The 20,127-nt window shown below is 35.7% G+C and overlaps 2 protein-coding genes across 6 annotated transcripts in view; one reads left to right on the top strand and one right to left on the bottom strand.

Annotated features, from left to right (window-relative positions):
- The window catches only part of LOC117317785 (DNA topoisomerase 2-alpha-like), a 61,934-nt gene extending 60,482 nt beyond the window's left edge, over nucleotides 1–1,452 (bottom strand). Inside the window, exon 1 of one of the 3 annotated variants that reach the window (XM_033872716.1) lies at nucleotides 1,118–1,452. In XM_033872716.1, the coding sequence (XP_033728607.1) occupies nucleotides 1,118–1,156 (39 nt within the window). In that variant the 5' untranslated portion in view covers nucleotides 1,157–1,452. Of the gene's footprint in view, nucleotides 1–803; nucleotides 994–1,117 lie in introns of those variants that run through there. The other 2 variants (XM_033872715.1, XM_033872714.1) reach the window with 2 other exon arrangements.
- Nucleotides 1,453–1,509: 57 nt separating this feature from the next.
- LOC117317786 (ubiquitin-conjugating enzyme E2 G2) lies at nucleotides 1,510–19,666 on the top strand. 3 transcript variants are annotated; one of them, XM_033872717.1, is made up of 5 exons: nucleotides 1,510–1,682; nucleotides 16,825–16,906; nucleotides 17,105–17,223; nucleotides 17,698–17,838; nucleotides 18,834–19,666. In XM_033872717.1, exons 1-5 carry the CDS (start codon nucleotides 1,640–1,642, stop codon nucleotides 18,968–18,970), a joined length of 522 nt encoding a protein of 173 aa, XP_033728608.1. In that variant the 5' UTR covers nucleotides 1,510–1,639; the 3' UTR covers nucleotides 18,971–19,666. The 3 variants fall into 3 exon arrangements, with proteins under 3 accessions (XP_033728608.1, XP_033728609.1, XP_033728610.1); XM_033872718.1 differs by having other exon boundaries at nucleotides 1,516–1,682; nucleotides 18,858–19,666; XM_033872719.1 differs by lacking the exon at nucleotides 1,510–1,682 and adding an exon at nucleotides 1,714–1,873.
- The last annotated feature ends 461 nt before the right edge of the window (nucleotides 19,667–20,127 follow it).

Raw genomic sequence — 20,127 nt, 5'->3', positions numbered from 1 at the left:
AGCAAAATCCTAAGTTAATCATGCCATTGAGAGCAAAACCATGTAATTGTGTAATTATACTGTATATATATTCTTAAATTGTAAAACATATACACCAACCTAACACCCCAGGTAAAGAGGTTTTGTTTACTGGTAGTGGTACCATCGATACAATAAGTGATTGAATTTATCAATAACTTTATGGGGAATTCTTGGGTTTGGATAGAATTCTCGTTTTATTACAGGTAGCTCTAATAACCCCATCTTTTATCTCATTTTTTTAATTAACTTCAATCTGAGCTTTCTATAGTAAAAACTTCTTCCATAGTGATCATGACATCATGCCTGCCATTTTGGAAATCATGTGATTAAAATACATTAACTAATATGTCATAGAACAAGAATCATGACGTAAAATTCTAAGTGTGTTCTGACTATAAATAAATGTCCATCGGATAAACCTAATACAAAGAACTTCAGCAACTGAAAACCACTAGCAAAAACTGTGGTACCAATACTTCAGTAGAATTATTAATATTGTTTTACTGGCCACGCTGCACACAACCTTTTGACATTAGCTAGGCTAATGCCGTTGCCATTTTTCTTTTGTGAAATTAAAGTAAAATTAAACACAACTGTCTTACCTATTGTTACAAAAAGTGGTTATTTCAAGAGCAACAACATCTTTTTGGTGTGTGGGTGTGTGTGAAAAAGTGAGGATTATTTTGACTTTTAAGTAATGTGATAATATTTATTATTATGCTTATGAAGCAAACTATCTGCACTGTTTTATTGATGACGATCGTACAACCTTGGTATATTACCTTCAATGGTCCGTCTGCCATTTTGTTTGTAGTTATCAGACGAACACCATTATGAAGTACAAAATTTCTGTGCTGAGATCGACAAGATCGTTTGTCAACTACGATATTTTCTGCGTCCTTCCCCCTATTCCCAACAAGCGTGTTGTGATTCCGCACAGCTTTCAAATTTGAAAATATCCGCGGTATTCGTCCAATAGGATAACGGGGAATAAACCACGTGACTAGACATGGGTTCATAACCTTTCCTCCATCAGTTAACTCAATGTTGCATAAAATACTATCAACATGCTGACCATGTCAGTTTATGTACTTACCACCCATTGCAGGCTCTTGTTAATACTGGCCTGTGCCATACGTGTCCGTTTAATATATCCAAATCACTGGAATTGCTTAAAATTCCCAATTTATTTTTCACAACAAAGCCGACGATGACGAGATGGTCGGTGGTTGCCGAACAATCCTTTACCTTTACCCGTCTTTTTTTAATTCACGTTGCACATTTTTGAGTGCATTCCATCACACCTAAGTGAGTGGTACGATAAACTGTAGGTCACCATGTAGTTCGTATTTGCAAGAATGAAGGTGCCGCTATGTATCTTTACTCTGCCCTAATTATCACCCGCCATTAAAGAGATTGTTCAGCGTTTGTATCGTGAGTTTTCATTGGTGGAATGAAAAATAATTGACCAACAGACATTCCCGTTATAGTCGCTTTATCGTACCTTCATCACTGAAGAACTTCTTGTCATGCGTTTTGGTGGTTGGGGAAACTTTTGAAGGAGCTTTGCTGCAATATGTTTTGTATAATTTGATCTCCAAATCAACAAAGAAGAACTATGGCTGGATCAGCTCTGAAAAGATTGTTAGCGGAATACAAACGTATGATTTTATCCAAATACCCTGGTCATGTTTGACACTAATCCGAAGGGTTCTGATGTTAATATCGCCTTTCAAGCTGCCTTGTATCTACGTAGTAAGATCGTCAGAAAATTCGGACTAGTTTGACACCTGTGCAACGTGATATTCAGCTTCACTATTCACGAACGAAACGTCCAGATAAATATTATGTTGTATGCATTTTATGTAAAATCACAAAGCTTTGAGATCATGATGTTACGTCGAATGCTAGTCGTTTCGGTAACAAGTCGTTTCGGGAGTCCCTAAAAGTCTCTGGGTCGTTTTGGTACATGCGCGAGATTTTTTGGGACTTCGGTAGGACGTTTCGCCACTTTCGGTACTTAATGAAACTATGCAGATTCTATCATTTTTGTGTTTTCATTGCATTTTTAAGTGACTATAATTGCATCAACAATCTATTATTGGTATATAATGCTTACTAACCACGACTCGGTTTAATGCGGCAGAACGATTTACCCAAAAACACCCAAAAACACCCCTAAACACCCAAAAACTACCCCAAAACACCTTAAAACTACCCAAAAACACCTTAAAACATCTCACAACATCAACACATTGTATGAAAACATCATTAGAAATTGATATGTATATGTTAACATATCAAATACAGCTATTGATACCTTCTTTTGTTGACTTATCGGCGAGTAGGGTTTTGACGGCGAGGGAGATAACTCTTACAAACAGTCATACAATAAAACCGGCAAGACTTACAAACAGTCATACAATAAAACCGGCAAGACAATTATCTAGCGTAGTTTGTCGATTCACGCACATTTATCAATAGCTGTATCTAATGATGTTTTCATATAATGTGTTGATGTTGTGAGATGTTTTAAGGTGTTTTTGGGTAGTTTTTGGGTGTTTTTGGGTAAATCGTTCCTCCCGTTTAATGTCCCTTACAACGTTTACTGTAGACTACCACGTGATAACGTTAAATTATCAACACAAAAACAGCAAAATTCTTGCTAAGTTTTTAGCCCACCATCATCAGATGGTGGGCTATTCAAATCGCCCTGCGTCTGTCGTCCGTCGTCCGTCGTCCGTCCGTCCGTCCCTCCGTCCGTAAACAATTCTTGTTATCGCTATTTCTCAGAAAGTACTGAAGGGATCTTTCTCAAATTTCATCTGTAGGTCCCCCTTGGTGCCTAGTTATGCATATTGCATTTTGAGACCAATCGGAAAACAACATGGCCGACAGGCAGCCATCTTGGATTTTGACAATTGAAGTTTGTTATCGCTATTTCTGAGAAAGTACTGAAGGGATCTTTCTCAAATTTCATATGTAGGTTCCTCTTGGTGCCTTGTTATGCATATTGCATTTTGAGACCAATCGGAAAACAACATGGCCGACAGGCAACCATCTTGGATTTTGACAATTGAAGTTTGTTATCGCTATTTCTCAGAAAGCACCGAAGGGATCTTTCTCAAATTTCATATGTAGGTTCCTCTTGGTGCCTAGTTATGCATATTGCATTTTGAGACCAATCGGAAAACAACATGGCCGACAGGCAGCCATCTTGGATTTTGACAATTGAAGTTTGTTATCGCTATTTCTCAGAAAGTAATGAAGGGATCTTTCTCCAATTTCATATGTAGGTTTCCCTTGGTGCCTAGTTATGCATATTGCATTTTGAGACCAATCGGAATACAACATGGCCGACAGGCAACCATCTTGGATTTTGACAATTGAAGTTTGTTATCGCTATTTTTCAGAAAGTAATGAAGGGATCTTTCTGAAATTTCATATGTAGGTTCCTCTTGGTGCCTTGTTATGCATATTGCATTTTGAGACCAATCGGAAAACAACATGGCCGACAGGCAACCATCTTGGATTTTGACAATTGAAGTTTGTTATCGCTATTTCTCAGAAAGTACTAAAGGGATCTTTCTCAAATTTCATATGTAGGTTCCTCTTGGTGCCTAGTTATGCATATTGCATTTTGAGACCAATCGGAAAATAACATGGCCGACAGGCAGCCATCTTGGATTTTGACAATTGAAGTTTGTTATCGCTATTTTTCAGAAAGTACTGAAGGGATCTTTCTCAAACTGTTTTGTAAGTTCCCCTTGGTCTGTAGTTCTGCATATTGCATCTTGGGACCAATAAGAAAACAACATGGCCGACAGGCAGCCATCTTGGATTTTGAAAATTGAAGTTTGTTATCGCTATTTATCAGAAATTGCTGAATAGATCTTTCTGAAATTTCATTGTAGGTAGCCCTCTGTGCCTAGTTATGCATATTGAGTTTTGAGACCAGTCAGAAAACAACCTGGCCGACAGGCAGCCATCTTGTATTTTGACGATTGAAGTTTGTTATCACTATTTTACAGAAGGTACTGAAGGGATCTTTCTCAAATTTCATATGTAGGTTCCCCTTGGTCCCTGGTGTTGCATTTTGGGACCAATCCGAAAACGACATGGCCGACAGACAGCCATTATCGCTAAATCTTAAATTTTATATATAGGTTCCCCTTGTTTGAAAAGTACTAGAGGGCTGTTTCTGAATTTACACAGATTATAAGACTTACAGGAAGGGAAAAGTAGAGAAAAGATCAATCTGACATGGAACCTATAAAGATCATTAAATGGTGGGCGCCAAGATCCCTCTAGGATCTCTTGTTTTTATTAATATCAAACAATCATAATATACCATCCATAACAATAATATCAATAATTAATATAACTCGATATTACAAATCAACAACAAATATGAGATATGATATGAGATTGGACACTACCATTGGGCCAACGTCGGCATACGACCGTCGCGTTTGTGCTGTTACCGGATCGGGAAGGATCACAACACGACCTTCATGTATGCATGTTTGGAATGAATTCAATTATACTTAATCGATTAGAAAAAAAATACATATGTTATATGGATAAATGGAGCATTTTGGATTAAGTTATTTTTGTAATTATAGGAAAATGGCATGAGAAGAAGGGGAGAGGGAGAGTTAAAACTACAATTACTGTATAAGATGAAAAATAATCTAACTCCAGATTTTTCAGATATTCTAGTGCCCTAACAACAATCTGTTGGTCTAAACAGTAAACACCCTTATGCATTCAGAAATAGAAATAATTTTTCATTCCTACCTATAGGCTTTCTAATACAAATTCATCTTTTTTACATTCAACTCTTCGTCTATATTAAAATAATAATATTTGATATTCTCCTAGCTTGAGCATTTTCAAAAATGCTATTACACCAGATATAAAAACATTAAAACCTCCCAGTTATTATGGTTTTGGTGATAGGAAAATTAATATAATTCATACTAAGTTAAGGTATCAAATCAGCTCTCTCATATATATGACTTATTTCGTTTTAACCTGATAGGAAATGCTGAACGTATTTGTGGTAACCCTTGCGAAAATGCCTTTCAATTTTTCTTTATATTTCTATATCTAAATCTATGTATATATTTCTCTATCTTCACGTATTTCTATACATGTATATATTTCTCTATCTTTACATATTTCTATACCTTAACATATATTTCTCTAACTTTACGTATTTCTATATCTATATGTATATTTATCTATATATATTTCTCTAACTTTACGTATTTCTATACATGTATATATTTCTCTAACTTTACATATTTCTATATCTATATGTATATTTATCTATATATATTTCTCCAACTTAACATATTTAATTCTATACCTACATGTATATATAAGGGTCAAAGAAGTAATATGAACAGTATAATCCAGATAACACTGGATCCTCACATAAATGTATGGAGGATACGAATTACTTGTAATGATTATATGGGGCAAAGAAGTAATTCAAACAGTGTAAACAATAAGGTTTGTTAAATTTTCGAGGCAATCCGCCCCTTTATCAAAACACAAAAAATTACAAATACAATCACATAATATATATAAGAAGTACTGGAAATACAATAAAATACATTCTACCATGTTTGCTATGTAACGCCAGTTTTGATTGGTTAAAAACCATGTATTATTTTCCAATAACCCACGCTCGTGCCAATAATACACGCTCGTGAGTCACGGTTTTACAAATTTTTAAAAATTAAAAAAACCCCTTTTTTGGTTTTCCCCCCCCCCCCCCCCCCAAAACCCCACCCCCCCCCCACCCCCCCCCCACCCCCCCCCCCCCCACCCCCCCAAACAACACCCGGGGGCCCCCCCCCCACCCCCTTTTTTTTTTCCCCCCCCCCCCCTTTTTTAGCCACCCAAAAAACAAACAAAAAAAACCAAAAAAAAAAACACAAAAAAAACAAAACCCCCCCCCCCCGAAAACCCTTTAACCAAAACCCCCAAACCCCCCCAACCCCCCCCAAAACACAAAAAACCCCCCAAATTTTTCCAAAAAAAAAAAAAAAGCAAAACCCCCCACCCCCAACCAAAAAAAAAAAACGCAACCCCCCAAACCCCCCAAAAAATTTTTCCAAAAAAAGGGAAAAAAAACCCAACCAAACCCCCCCGCCCCCAAAAACCCCCGGGGCCCACCCCCCCCACCAAAAAACCCCCCCCCCAAAGACCCCTCCCGCCCCCCCAAAAAAGGGGCCCTGGACCCCCTTTTTTACCCCTAAAAATGGTTTTTCCTTTAAAAATTTTTTATCAACGATTGGAATTCTTAAAAAAAACTTTTTTTCTCCCTTTGGGTTTTTTTGCCAAATTTTTTATAATTTTCAGTGGCCAAACCCAAATCCCTTCTATTTCCTTTATGAATTTTCTCGTCTTTATTATTAATTTAAAATTTAAAACCCTTTTTTCAAAATAAACCCCCAAAAGGATACTATTTCTTCGAAGCCCGGTTTTTGGGGGAGCCCCCAGGGGTAATGATCGTTTTTTTTTTTTAAAAAAAACCGCAATTCTTGGGGTTTTTCATTTTTGTTTAAAATTTCCCCCCCAAAAAATTAAAAATTTGGTTTTTTAAAAATTTAATATTCTGTCTAAAATTTGAAATGCAATTATTTTGAACCCTTGCAAATTTTTTTTTCCCGATTTTAAACCTTTTTTAAAAATTTTTATTCAAATAAATTTTTTTTCACCAAGCAAATTTTGTTTAATAAATATTTTTAAAAAAAATTTTTTACAAATTTATTTCAAATTTAAAAATTTTTTGTTTTTATTTAAAAAAATTTTTTTTGGGGCATGTAAAAGAAAAACAGTTAACTTTCAACGAAAATCAAATCCTAAATTAAATTTCAAATAAAAAAAATTCCCCATAAATTTTAAATTTTTTGTTTTTAAAAAATTAAAAAAGTTTTTTTTATTGGAAAAACCCTTTTTAAAAAAATTTCCCAACTCCAAATTTTTCCCCCAAAAGGAAAATAAATTTAAATTGTTTGCAAAATTTATTTTTAAAAATTTTTTAACCCCCAGGTTTTTTAAGGGCCCCTTTAAAAAAAAATAATAAATCCAAAAATCTTTTGGTTTCAAATAGGAGGCTACTTTTCAAAAATTCCAAAAAGTTTAAATTTTTTTAAAACTGAAAAATTTTGGTTTTCATTTTGTTTTTGCTACTTAAATTGTTTTTTTGGTTAAATTTGTATTTTTTTTTTTTTTTATTGAAAGCCTAATTTTTAAATTTCTATTATATTATCCTACAAAAAATTATGTTATGTTTATAAACATTTTATAAAACCCTTTTAAAATTTTTTCATACATTTTACAAACCGCCCGTAAATTAAAAAAACCCCTTTTTTTTAAAAATACAAAAATTTTTTTTGTAAAATTTTGTTTAAAAAATTTAAAAATAATTTTAAATTTTTGAAACATCAATTTATGACTCCATAATTAAATTTTAATTTAAACCCCCGAATTATATAATTAAAATTTTAAAATTGACTTCCCCCAAACTCTCTCCCTTTTCCAAATGGGGGAAAAAAAATTTTAATTTTTTATAAAATGTTTAACTTTTTCCCCCCCGTTGCTTTCCCCCAAAAATTACAAAACTTGGGGTTTTTTTTAGGAACCAAACCCTTTTTTTCAAAATTTTTTTAAAATTTTCTTAATGGGTACAATGTTGGGGAAAATTTTTTATCTCTTGTTAGCCCACCATCATCAGATGGTGGGCTATTCAAATCGCCCTGCGTCCGTGGTCCGTCGTCCGTCCGTCCGTCCGTCCGTCCCTCCGTCCGTAAACAATGCTTGTTATCGCTATTTCTGAGAAAGTACTGATGGGATCTTTCTCAAATTTCATATGTAGGTTCCCCTTGGTGCCTAGTTGTGCATATTGCATTTTGGGACCGATCGGAAAATAACATGGCCGACAGGCAGCCATCTTGGATTTTGACAATTGAAGTTTGTTATCTCTATTTCTGAGAAAGTATTGAAGAGATCTTTCTCAAATTTCATATGTAGGTTCCCCTTGGTGCCTTGTTATGCATATTGCATTTTGGGACCGATCAGAAAACAACATGGCCGACAGGCAGCCATCTTGGATTTTGACATTTGGAGTTTGTTATCGCTATTTCTGAGGAAGTACTGAAGGGATCTTTCTCAAATTTCATAAGTAGGTTCCCTTTGGTGCCTAGTTATGCATATTGCATTTTGGGACCAATCGGAAAACAACATGGCCGACAGGCAGCCATCTTGGATTTTGACAATTTGAGTTTGTTATCGCTATTTCTGAGGAAGTGCTGAAGGGATCTTTCTCAAATTTCATATATAGGTTCCCTTTGGTGCCTAGTTATGCATATTGCATTTTGGGACCAATCGGAAAACAACATGGCCAACAGGCAGCCATCTTGGATTTTGACAATTGAAGTTTGTTATCGCTATTTCTGTGAAAGTACTGAAGGGATCTTTCTCAAATTTCATATGCAGGTTCCTCTTTGTTCCTGGTTATGCATATTGCATTTTGAGACTAATTAGAAAACAACATGGCCGACAGGCAGCCATCTTGGATTCTGACAATTAAAGTTTGTTATCGCTATTTCTGTGAAAGTAATGAAGGGATCTTTTTCAAATTTCATATGCACGTTCCCCTCAGTGCCTAGTTATGCATATTGCATTTTGAGACCAATCGGAAAACAACATGGCCGACAGGCAGCCATCTTGGATTTTGACAATTGAAATTTGTTATCGCTTTTTCTGTGAAAGAACTGAAGGGATCTTTCTCAAATTTCATATGGAGGTTCCCCTTGGTGCCTACTTATGCATATTGCATTTTGAGACCAATCAGAAAACAAAATTGCTGACAGGCAGCCATCTTGGATTTTGACAATTAAAATTTGTTATCGCTATTTCTCAGAAAGTAATGAAGGGATCTTTCTGAAATTACATATGCAGGTTCCCCTCAGTGCCTAGTTGTGCATATTGCATTTTGAGACTAATCAGAAAACAACATGGCTGACAGGCAGCCATCTTGGATTTTGACAATTGAAGTTTGTTATCGCTATTTCTGTGAAAGTACTGAAGGGATCTTTTTCAAATTTCATATGTAGGTTCCCCTGAGTGCCTAGTTTTGCATACTGGGACCAATACGAAAACAACATGGCCGACAGACAGCCATTATAGCTAAATCTTAAATTCTATATATAGGTTCCCCTTGTTTGAATAGTACTAGAGGGCTGTTTCTGAATTTACACAGATAAGTAAGACTTAGAGGAAGGGAAAAGTAGGGAAAAGATCAATCTGACATGGAACCTATAAAGATCATTCAATGGTGGGCGCCAAGATCCCTCTGGGATCTCTTGTTTTTATTAATATCAAACAATCATAATATACCATCCATAACAATAATATCAATAATTAATATAACTCGATATTACAAATCAACAACAAATATGAGATATGATATGAGATTGGACACTACCATTGGGCCAACGTCGGCATACGACCGTCGCGTTTGTGCTGTTACCGGATCGGGAAGGATCACAACACGACCTTCATGTATGCATGTTTGGAATGAATTCAATTATACTTAATCGATTAGAAAAAAAATACATATGTTATATGGATAAATGGAGCATTTTGGATTAAGTTATTTTTGTAATTATAGGAAAATGGCATGAGAAGAAGGGGAGAGGGAGAGTTAAAACTACAATTACTGTATAAGATGAAAAATAATCTAACTCCAGATTTTTCAGATATTCTAGTGCCCTAACAACAATCTGTTGGTCTAAACAGTAAACACCCTTATGCATTCAGAAATAGAAATAATTTTTCATTCCTACCTATAGGCTTTCTAATACAAATTCATCTTTTTTACATTCAACTCTTCGTCTATATTAAAATAATAATATTTGATATTCTCCTAGCTTGAGCATTTTCAAAAATGCTATTACACCAGATATAAAAACATTAAAACCTCCCAGTTATTATGGTTTTGGTGATAGGAAAATTAATATAATTCATACTAAGTTAAGGTATCAAATCAGCTCTCTCATATATATGACTTATTTCGTTTTAACCTGATAGGAAATGCTGAACGTATTTGTGGTAACCCTTGCGAAAATGCCTTTCAATTTTTCTTTATATTTCTATATCTAAATCTATGTATATATTTCTCTATCTTCACGTATTTCTATACATGTATATATTTCTCTATCTTTACATATTTCTATACCTTAACATATATTTCTCTAACTTTACGTATTTCTATATCTATATGTATATTTATCTATATATATTTCTCTAACTTTACGTATTTCTATACATGTATATATTTCTCTAACTTTACATATTTCTATATCTATATGTATATTTATCTATATATATTTCTCTAACTTTACGTATTTCTATATCTATATGTATATTTATCTATATATATTTCTCCAACTTAACGTATTTCTATACCTTTACATATATATATTTCTCCAACTTAACATATTTAATTCTATACCTACATGTATATATAAGGGTCAAAGAAGTAATATGAACAGTATAATCCAGATAACACTGGATCCTCACATAAATGTATGGAGGATACAAATTACTTGTAATGATTATATGGGGCAAAGAAGTAATTCAAACAGTGTAAACAATAAGGTTTGTTAAATTTTCGAGGCAATCCGCCCCTTTATCAAAACACAAAAAATTACAAATACAATCACATAATATATATAAGAAGTACTGGAAATACAATAAAATACATTCTACCATGTTTGCTATGTAACGCCAGTTTTGATTGGTTAAAAACCATGTATTATTTTCCAATAACCCACGCTCGTGCCAATAATACACGCTCGTGAGTCACGGCTGTTACAATTTTAAATATCTAATATTCACCCGTTTCATAAAAGGTTACTATAGCCGAGTGAGCTAATGGGTTAGTCTTTCAATGTATTTTTATCACGACGCGAGTTCGAATCCTACGGAGGCCCCCACTTTTTTTTCTTTCTTTTTTAATTTTCAAAATCAATGCCATATGATAGATGCTCTTGATCGTAGTACTGTATTGCCTGTATATTTCATCAACAAATAATGCAATACTCAAGAAATAAATTACAAGGTTTCCCCGGGGTTTCTTTGCTGTTTTTCTATTAGAAAGAGGTCGATCTCAGAACTAAACAGTACATGGTAGAATAGAAATAATCAACTTTGACTCGTGTATTGTTGCAGGATATACAACTCGGACTCGGATATTTTGCAATTTTAATTAATAACTCAGGCCTGTGGCCTTCGTTATTAATTTAATTGCAAAATATCCTCGTCCTCGTTGTATATCCTGCAATAATACACGAATCATCGTTAATTATTTCTTAAATAAGAATAATGTTTTAGTAACTGGAGAAACCACAATAAACCCTTTGGCAAACGTGGGCCGAAGGCGGATACTAGCGTGACTGCATCGTGTTCAACACTAGAACGCTATGCGACCAATGGCAGAGATATTTTGAATTCCCCCGCACGTGAAAGTATATCAAAGAGTTCAAAGACGATTCGTCCCTAAATACTGCTAGTGGACGACATTGCATTCATATAAAAAATGTTGCATTATCGTCTCTACAGTGATTGATTAAATATCGTGTACAAAGTCTGGAAAACTTTAGAAAAATGTTTTAGATCATTAGAATTATAGAGAGTGGTGTGAAAAAACTACTACAAATATTTATCAAGACTGAAAATATAAGAAATACGAATGCCGAAGTGTCCCTACAGGACGCTACGGGAAACAGACGATTCGGACCAACTCGGACCAAGATGCTGTTGCATGATGGCGGGAGGCGACTAAATGTGAGCCTCAAAGAGCAACAATGAATAGATGCCCCAAAAAGTACAGCAATTATGAAAATTTTAACAAATAGAATAATTAACTACATGAATAGTCAAATATAATGGTCAGATGGAGAGTACGTCTTTAACGTTCGTTCATGCCCCGAGGGTAGCAGGTTTGGAGATTGGTAATCCAGTATCTTTCTCTGGAACGACGTTTCGTTTCATTCCAGGTAGGACAGTGATCAATGGCGACCACCTGCATATCCTTCCAACTGTGACTAGGTAAATTGAAATGCCTTGCCACAGGAAAGTCTGGTCTGTTTTGCTTGATGGAGCAACGGTGATTGTTGATTCTGATGTTGAGCTTTGTGCTGGTTTCTCCAACATACTGCATTTTGCATTTTTTGCAGGAGAGGAGATATACAACATTGGCTGATGTGCATGTCAGTGTTTGTAAAATGTGATAAACACGGTTGTTTATTACACATTTACACGTGTCTGTGGACTCAGTGTATGGGCACAATTTGCACGTTTTTTTGCTGCATGTGTTGAAGGAGCCTGTTGTAACGACAGAGGCAGATGAATGTAATTTGCTGCTCACCACCAGATCTCTTACATTTTTTGGTCTACGATAGGCCAATAACGGTGGTTCTGGAAAGATCCGTTTGAGTGCAGCTGACGACTCAATGATGCGCCAATGATTATGTAAAATGGAAGAAATAGACGGCAAGTTAGGATGGAACGTGACAACACAAGGGACCCTTTGTGTCGAAGTTCTGACTTTGTATTCTAGAAGGCTGGCTCTGTCAAGTACCCTGACTTTGTCTAGTTCCCGATCTATCAAAGTAGATTTATATCCTCTAGCAAGAAGGTGTGATTTAAGTTCTGAGCATCGACGTTCAAAGACTGTATCATCAGACCCTATTCGTCGGATACGTAGAGCTTGGGAATAGGGAATGCTCTTTGTTGTGTGTGAGGGATGACAGCTGGACGGGCGGAGATACTGGTGCGTGTCCGTTGGTTTGGAATAGAGGTCTGTGTATATTTTTCCGTCAAGTAAGGTTGAACTGGTGTCTAGAAATGTGTTAGTTTCCATGGAGACCTCTGCAGTGAATTTGATGTTGGATGGAACGTGTTTGCATGATCTATAAATTCATCGAGTGATGTCGGGTTCGAAGTCCATTTGATTTCAATATCATCGATGAATCTGAGCCAGCTGAATGGCTTAATTGGAGCAGATGCTAAAAGTTGGGATTCAAGATGTCCCATGAATACATTAGCATATGAAGGAGCCATCTTAGTGCCCATAGCTGTACCACTGACCTGCAAGTAGTTTTCATTGTTAAACTGGAAGTTGTTGAGTGTGAGGACAAGTGTAAGTAATTCTACTAGACTATCAGTCGATGGGTGCTTATAACCACGGCGTTCCCATGCCTCCCGACAGGCATTAATGCCGTCCGCAATATATGTATATATGTGTCTCAATTTTGAATACGTAATGATTTAACAAACCTAATACGAAATCAAAAAAAGTAATGAAATCACCCTGTATAGCCTTTATTTCTCGGGCATGGGTTGTTACATACCAATTTTGATTTTGATTGTATTGCTTCTGTAATAGAAGTTTGAAATTATGAACCAAATAATAACGTGTTTAGGTACGATCATAAAGAAAAGAACCATCAGTGCTGGTTTAAAGAAAACACTGCGCTTGGGGGTTAAAACAATGCTGTTTGTATTATCGATATATTTGTTGTCATAATCAAAATATCTGAAGCGTAATAGGCGTTTATACTGACTGTATATTAATTATGAATCGTTTTAAAAACAGATTAATTCATGTTAATTATGCATTAAAAATAAGTTTATTCTAATGTTGATTGAAAGTACCGAAACGACTTGCTCATGTCTCCCGAAACGACCCGGACTTCTACCTAAACGACTTCCGAATGTCCCAAAACAACTTCCGAAAAAGTACCGAAACGACTTGTTACCGAAACGACCTGACACCGTTATGTCATTGGGTGTTAGTATTTATAAGGCTGAGGTACGATATTTTTTTACAAATGAAACATGCGATTATAATACAATAATTTACTCGTCTAAAATGAAACATTTAAATCAAAAACATCATAATCATGTCCACAAGTACCTGTGGTTGGTGTATGTGTGTCATATGAGTGACGAGTACTACAGTAGTGTTTAGTCTGTATTAAGTCCATGTGTTAGTATACCCATATTTCAACAGATAAAAATGGATAATATGATATGCTCTGTGTTCATTAAAGTCTAGCCCGAGTTACCCTTCCAGACGAAACTCAGGCTAATTAAAGTCTAGCTATCAGCACAGGCTCCGAAACATGTCATATCTTTCCTTGCCCTGTCCTTGTACTCCAAAATTAGTAATATTCTGTATGAGAGCTCACAAACATTTGTGACTTATAAGCTGACCTGCAGTCAACATATTAATTTAGTTCGAGTGACCAACAGCATATAGCTGTTAGATTATGAAAGTGTACGTAACACCTGGTAAGGTACCAGGTATGGTATGGGTCTAAGCCTTTATTCATTTAAATTAACATAAGTTCTGACCACTAAATAAATAGATTCTGACCCATATTATTTCCCGTGCAGATATAAATAAAACATACAAAAAAGATGAGCAATACCTGAATCCAGATTTCCACACAGTAAACAAAATATATTCTAATCTCTTCTCGGCCACCGCGGGGGTAGAGGGCTAGTGTTAAAGTGTCGGGACACCTTAACCACTCGACCACCGCGGGGGTAGAGGGCTAGTGTTAAAGTGTCGGGACACCTTAACCACTCGGCCACCGCGGGGATAGAGGGCTAGTGTTAAAGTGTCGGGACACCTTAACCACTCGGCCACCGCGGGGGTAGAGGGCTAGTGTTAAAGCGTTGGGACACCTTAACCACTCGGCCACCGCGGCGTTTGTCATCAGTCCATCTATCAATACATGACTTCTTCATAAATGATGATTGGAATTACGGTAAACAAAATTTGACTGGAAGTATCTCTAGATGGTTGACACTCAGAATTATACAAATGGTGGGGTTGACTCTCCAGGGGCCTAATAGATGGGGCTAAAATAGATCAATTTGGCTATATTGACATACACAACTTCTCCGAAACTAAGCAATGGATATCACTCATATTTTCCTGGAAGTATTGATATGGGGTAGGGATTCAAAATTGTATAAATGGTTGGGCCTGACCTCTCAGAGGCTGGAGGAGTCTTATTTGTCTGGTAGCATCGTATCAGATGGGGATTCAACATTGTACAAATGGTGAAGCTGACATCCGGGGGCCAAAAGTCTTTTCTGTAAAAAAGCAATTGATATCCTTCATATATTTCTGATAGCATTGTTATGGGGTGAGGATTCAAAATTGTACAAATGGTTGGGCTGACTCCCAGGGGTTTGAGGGGCAGAGCCAAAGAAGGTCACTATGGCAATATAAATTGATATAAACATCTTCTTCCCTGACTGGTTGATAAGTTGTGAGTCTCATATTGAAGGAGGTGCTCAAGGATGTTCTTTTAGAGTCCTATTATTCTCTGACTATATAGGGCAGTGTACCCAAGAACTGGTCTCATTTGGTTAGTTTATATCAACGAGGTAGCACTCAAAAGTGAACAAGGCAAGCAGCTTTTGCAAAATTTACAAAATTTGTTAGGGTGAAAGAGTCTGTCATTGCCATGGCTGCCATTCACGATTGTGGCTTTAAATTGATTGAGGATCCATCTTATTCACCTGATCCCTCTCCGTCAGACTTTCATCTATTTCCATAACTGAAAACAGCTATTTCAGTCACCCTAACCCTAACATGCAGTGGATGACTTTCTGAACAGCCAAGAAAAGGAGTTCTATAAAAGTGGCATTGAGGCCCTTAAACACCACTGGCAAAAGTGTATAGATACTGAAGGGGATTATGTGTCTGGCAAAATTCAAATACATGTACTTCATTATGAGGCTCACATCTTATCAATCAGCCCTCGTATTTGACTGGAAGTGGGGTGGGGATTCAAATCTACAACTGGTGAGCGGGGCCTAAAGGGAGCAATTTGGCTATATTGCTATAAACAACTTTTTCTCTGGAACTTCGAAATGGACATCACTCATACCTTAGTAGTAGCATCCCTAGGTGATGGGAATTCAAAAAACTGCAAATGGAAGGTTGACCCCACAGGGGGCTAAGTGGTGGGTCCAAAGGGGAGCAATTTGCATGGATTTTCCTTCTATTTTTCAACTGGGTTCAGGGTTGCAATAAATTGGGAATTTCTACGCAACAAAGTGTGACATTAGGAAAAACAAAAAATAGTGAAATTCATACAAATTTCAGGTTTTCTTTGATGAATATTGCCTTTATATTATTTTTTTGATTTCTTTTTTAGCTCGTCTCTTCGAAGAAGAGTGAGAGCTTATGTCGTCACTCCGGCATCGGCGTCAGCGTTGGTTTTTCAAATGTTAAATTTTTGGTGCAAGTGTTGAAAGGCATAGTAATTTATGGTAATATGGTCCCTGTGGGGGTCAAACTATCCCCTGCCGGAGTTAAACTAAAAGATTTTTTGAAAAAATAATAAGATTTTTGAAAATTTTTGCGTTAAGTTTTTGGTGCAGGTGTTGAAAGGTATTAATACATCACTTTGATTGGTCAAAATTGAGATGTTGACTGATTTCGACCTAATTTATCATAAAGATGTATTAGTAGATGCTGAACATCACTATATGGGTTTTGTTGCAATGACAATCAAACTGAAGCACAAAGTGGCTGTGATTGGTCGAAAATTAATTATTGGCCAATTCTGACCTACTTTGGTGTACATGGGTAACAGTTCCCCGTAACTAGGGAATCACAGTTCTAGTCCAAATGCTTATGCTTAGATGTGTGTAATACATTTTTATGACAATGCTCTTTTTTTTCTGTCACAGAATTAACACTGAATCCCCCAGAAGGAATTATAGCAGGACCTGTGGATGAAGAAAATTTCTTTGAATGGGAAGCTCTGATAATGTAATAATGTTTTTCTATGATCTTTCATATCAATTGTAAATGTTTTGAAATTTTCTTATTCTGATTGAATAGTTGATTTCAAATTGGATTTTTTTCACATTCGTGAATAATATTTTCACAAGTAAAATTAATTTACGTAACCATATTTTCTTGTGATTTCATGAAGAAATATTCTTATGTTGATATTTGCTTCCCCAGGGGACCTGAGGACACATGTTTCGAGGGAGGAGTGTTTCCTGCTAGACTAACCTTCCCATCCGATTACCCTCTCAGTCCTCCTAAAATGAAATTTACTTGTGATATTTTCCATCCAAACAGTAAGTAGCATGCTCATTTTCAGAAAACACACAAAAAAACTGATTATGTGCTATTTAAAATTTCTTCTTTATTTACAAAAAGGTTTGATGAGTTGTTGATGTATTCTTTCATGTAATAGCTACATACTTCATTTAGTAGATATTTTGTCAGGAATCATAAAAGGTTTAGATATTTACTCTGAAAATACAGGTCAACTACCGGTAGTTAAATATTTTCCAAATTAACCCGGAAGCAAGTATGCAAATTAAAAATATAAAAATGGGCAATGCTCTTGCAATAAACAATAGTGCACAGATATAAGTGGCTGCACACCCATATAACTGTCAAATAACTGGAATTTTGTAGTATTGTAGTTTATAGTTTTAGTACTGTTCTTTTTCATACATAGTGGTGTTTTCAAGTGTGCTGCTGCTTTTTATGGTGAAGTATGCTTCTGCTTACACTGTCTTAATCAGTGCCAGTTCCTTTTGCAGTATATTCTGATGGTCGTGTATGCATATCAATTCTTCACGCTCCTGGTGATGATCCGATGGGCTATGAGACGAGTGCAGAGAGATGGAGTCCAGTGCAGAGTGTGGAAAAAATACTTTTGTCTGTTGTCAGCATGTTAGCAGGTAATTTCACAAAAGGGCTACTGGCCAGAGAAATAAAAGTGGTTGGGCAGTAGTAACACTCACACCATAGGGCACCACATTCACCGATCGGGCGTGATTTGCCAGACTTGGTGGGCTTTTTCTGGTTACTCGAGTTCCTTCCACATTAAGACTCCTAACACTCTTCCATCCAGGCCAACTATAAGTTTAAACAACTTTTTTGTAGTTGTTCAAAAATGTTTAAGGAGTTTTCAGGTTCCTCATGAGGCTTCAGACATTTCATTAATTAAGTGTCTTGGAACATTTCTTGTGAATTGAAATTACAATCACCAATTAATGCACCCAATATCAAATCAGTCATGATGAATCACTCTCTATAGCCCTAATAAAACCATAAATGAACAATGGAAGACTGCTCCTAATACCTGCCATTCAAGCAGACATACAGCACCACTGGCCCAATTGACATATATATGATGTAAAATTTTGTGGGAGAAATATTTCAAAATTTAAAGTTACGACCTTTATAAACCTTGGTGGAATACATACCAAGTTTTATTGTGATGTTATCATATGTAATGTAGATTGTAATGTAGATAGGAATGATAACACATTATGTAATGTAGATAGGAATGATAATACATTATGTAATGTAGATAGGAATGATAATACATTACGTAATGTAAATAGGAATGATGATAAATTGTGTAATGTAAATAGGAATGCTAATACATTATGTAATGTAAATAGGAATGATGATAAATTATGTAATGTAGATAGGAATGATAATACATTATGTAATGTAGATAGGAATGATAATACATTATGTAATGTAAATAGGAATGCTAATAAATTATGTAATGTAGATAGGAATGATAATAAATTATGTAATGTAGATAGGAATGATAATACATTATGTAATGTAAATAGGAATGATGATAAATTATGTAATGTAAATAGGAATGCTAATACATTATGTAATGTAAATAGGAATGATGATAAATTATGTAATGTAGATAGGAATAATTTTGTAATTCCAGAGCCAAATGATGAAAGTGCAGCAAATGTGGACGCAGCTAAAACATGGAGAGATGATAGACAAAAGTTTCTGGAAATTGCAGAAAGAACTGTTCGGAAATCCTTGGGAATTTGATTGCTGCAATTAAGACATTATAATATATTTCATAAAGATTACCAACAACTTCATTTACAAAGCCTAGAGGTGCTTTCATTTAGAAAACGATCTATATGTATATCGTCCAGTAGAATCATCAGATTTACCGTATTGTTGGGATTATATGAACTATTTGTATTATTTATTTTCTAACTCTTCGGAAGACATACATATCCAATGTAAGATGTCTTACATGACATTGCTCTGTGACTTAAAGTGTGGGAACTACATTTTGCAACACCTTGTGAGAAGAGATATTACGTAAAACCTTATAACAGGAATCTGGATGGATGTATATCATTCAGTGTTTATATATGGGCACATTTAATTGGCTCATTCTGTATAGTTTAAATCGCCTATGTAGATAATGAAAAACGGTGGGGGTGGGGTCTTATCAATTTCTTTGCTTTTAATGGCTATAGGAACTCCAGTGCAACCTCTGCATCATTGTTACTGTAGTTTTCTTGGGGGGGGGGGGGGGGGGGGGGTGGAATTCAAATGCTTAGCAAAAACAAGCTGGTTGATTGTGTTAACTCCTATTGATGAAATGCTCTGCAGTATGAATTTAGTCCTGTATTCAAAGTTCTATATATAATATATGTAATATATATATTTGTGTATATTAGAGAATATGAGATGAAAGTTATGTTTAAACCATTTAAATGTTTAAATCTGCTTGTACTTATGTTGTTTGTTATTGGTTGCTGAGGAAATTCTAGCAATAAGTCAAAATAGTTGGATTAATTTCTTCATCAAAAAATGGAATAAGAAATGGTATATGACAGATGTTCAATATTTCACTGTCTTGTCTATGTTATTCTCAGGTTTTTTTAGGTCACCTGAGACAAAGTCTCAAGTGACCTATTCTTATCGCCTTTTGTCCGTCGTCGTCCGTCGTGCGGTGTGCATCGTCCATCGTCCGTCAGTAAACAATTTACATTTTCAACTTCTTCTCCAAAACCACTGAACTAAATTCAATGAAATTTGGCAGGGAGCTTCTATGGCTAAAGGTCAACCAAAATTGTAAATTATATGGTCCCCATCCCCCAGGGGCCTGAGGGGCGGGGGGCCAAAAAGGGTCAAATTGACTGAAATTAAAAAAAAATCTTCTTCTCTACTCTCAGATATGGTAGAAT

Source organism: Pecten maximus, chromosome 19, assembly GCF_902652985.1.
Source record: "Pecten maximus chromosome 19, xPecMax1.1, whole genome shotgun sequence".
NCBI lineage: Eukaryota > Metazoa > Mollusca > Bivalvia > Pectinida > Pectinidae > Pecten > Pecten maximus.
Note: the sequence above shows the minus strand (reverse complement) of the source record. Positions and strands in the feature narration are given on the sequence as shown.

Coding starts and splice junctions, on each gene's coding strand:
- LOC117317786 (XM_033872717.1), top strand. CDS start 1,640: ATGGCTGGATCAGCTCTGAAAAGATTGTTAGCGGAATACAAAC. Junction 16,907..17,104: donor GAATGGGAAGCTCTGATAAT/GTAATAATGTTT, acceptor TTGCTTCCCCAG/GGGACCTGAGGACACATGTT. Junction 17,839..18,833: donor TGTTGTCAGCATGTTAGCAG/GTAATTTCACAA, acceptor TATGTAATGTAG/ATAGGAATAATTTTGTAATT.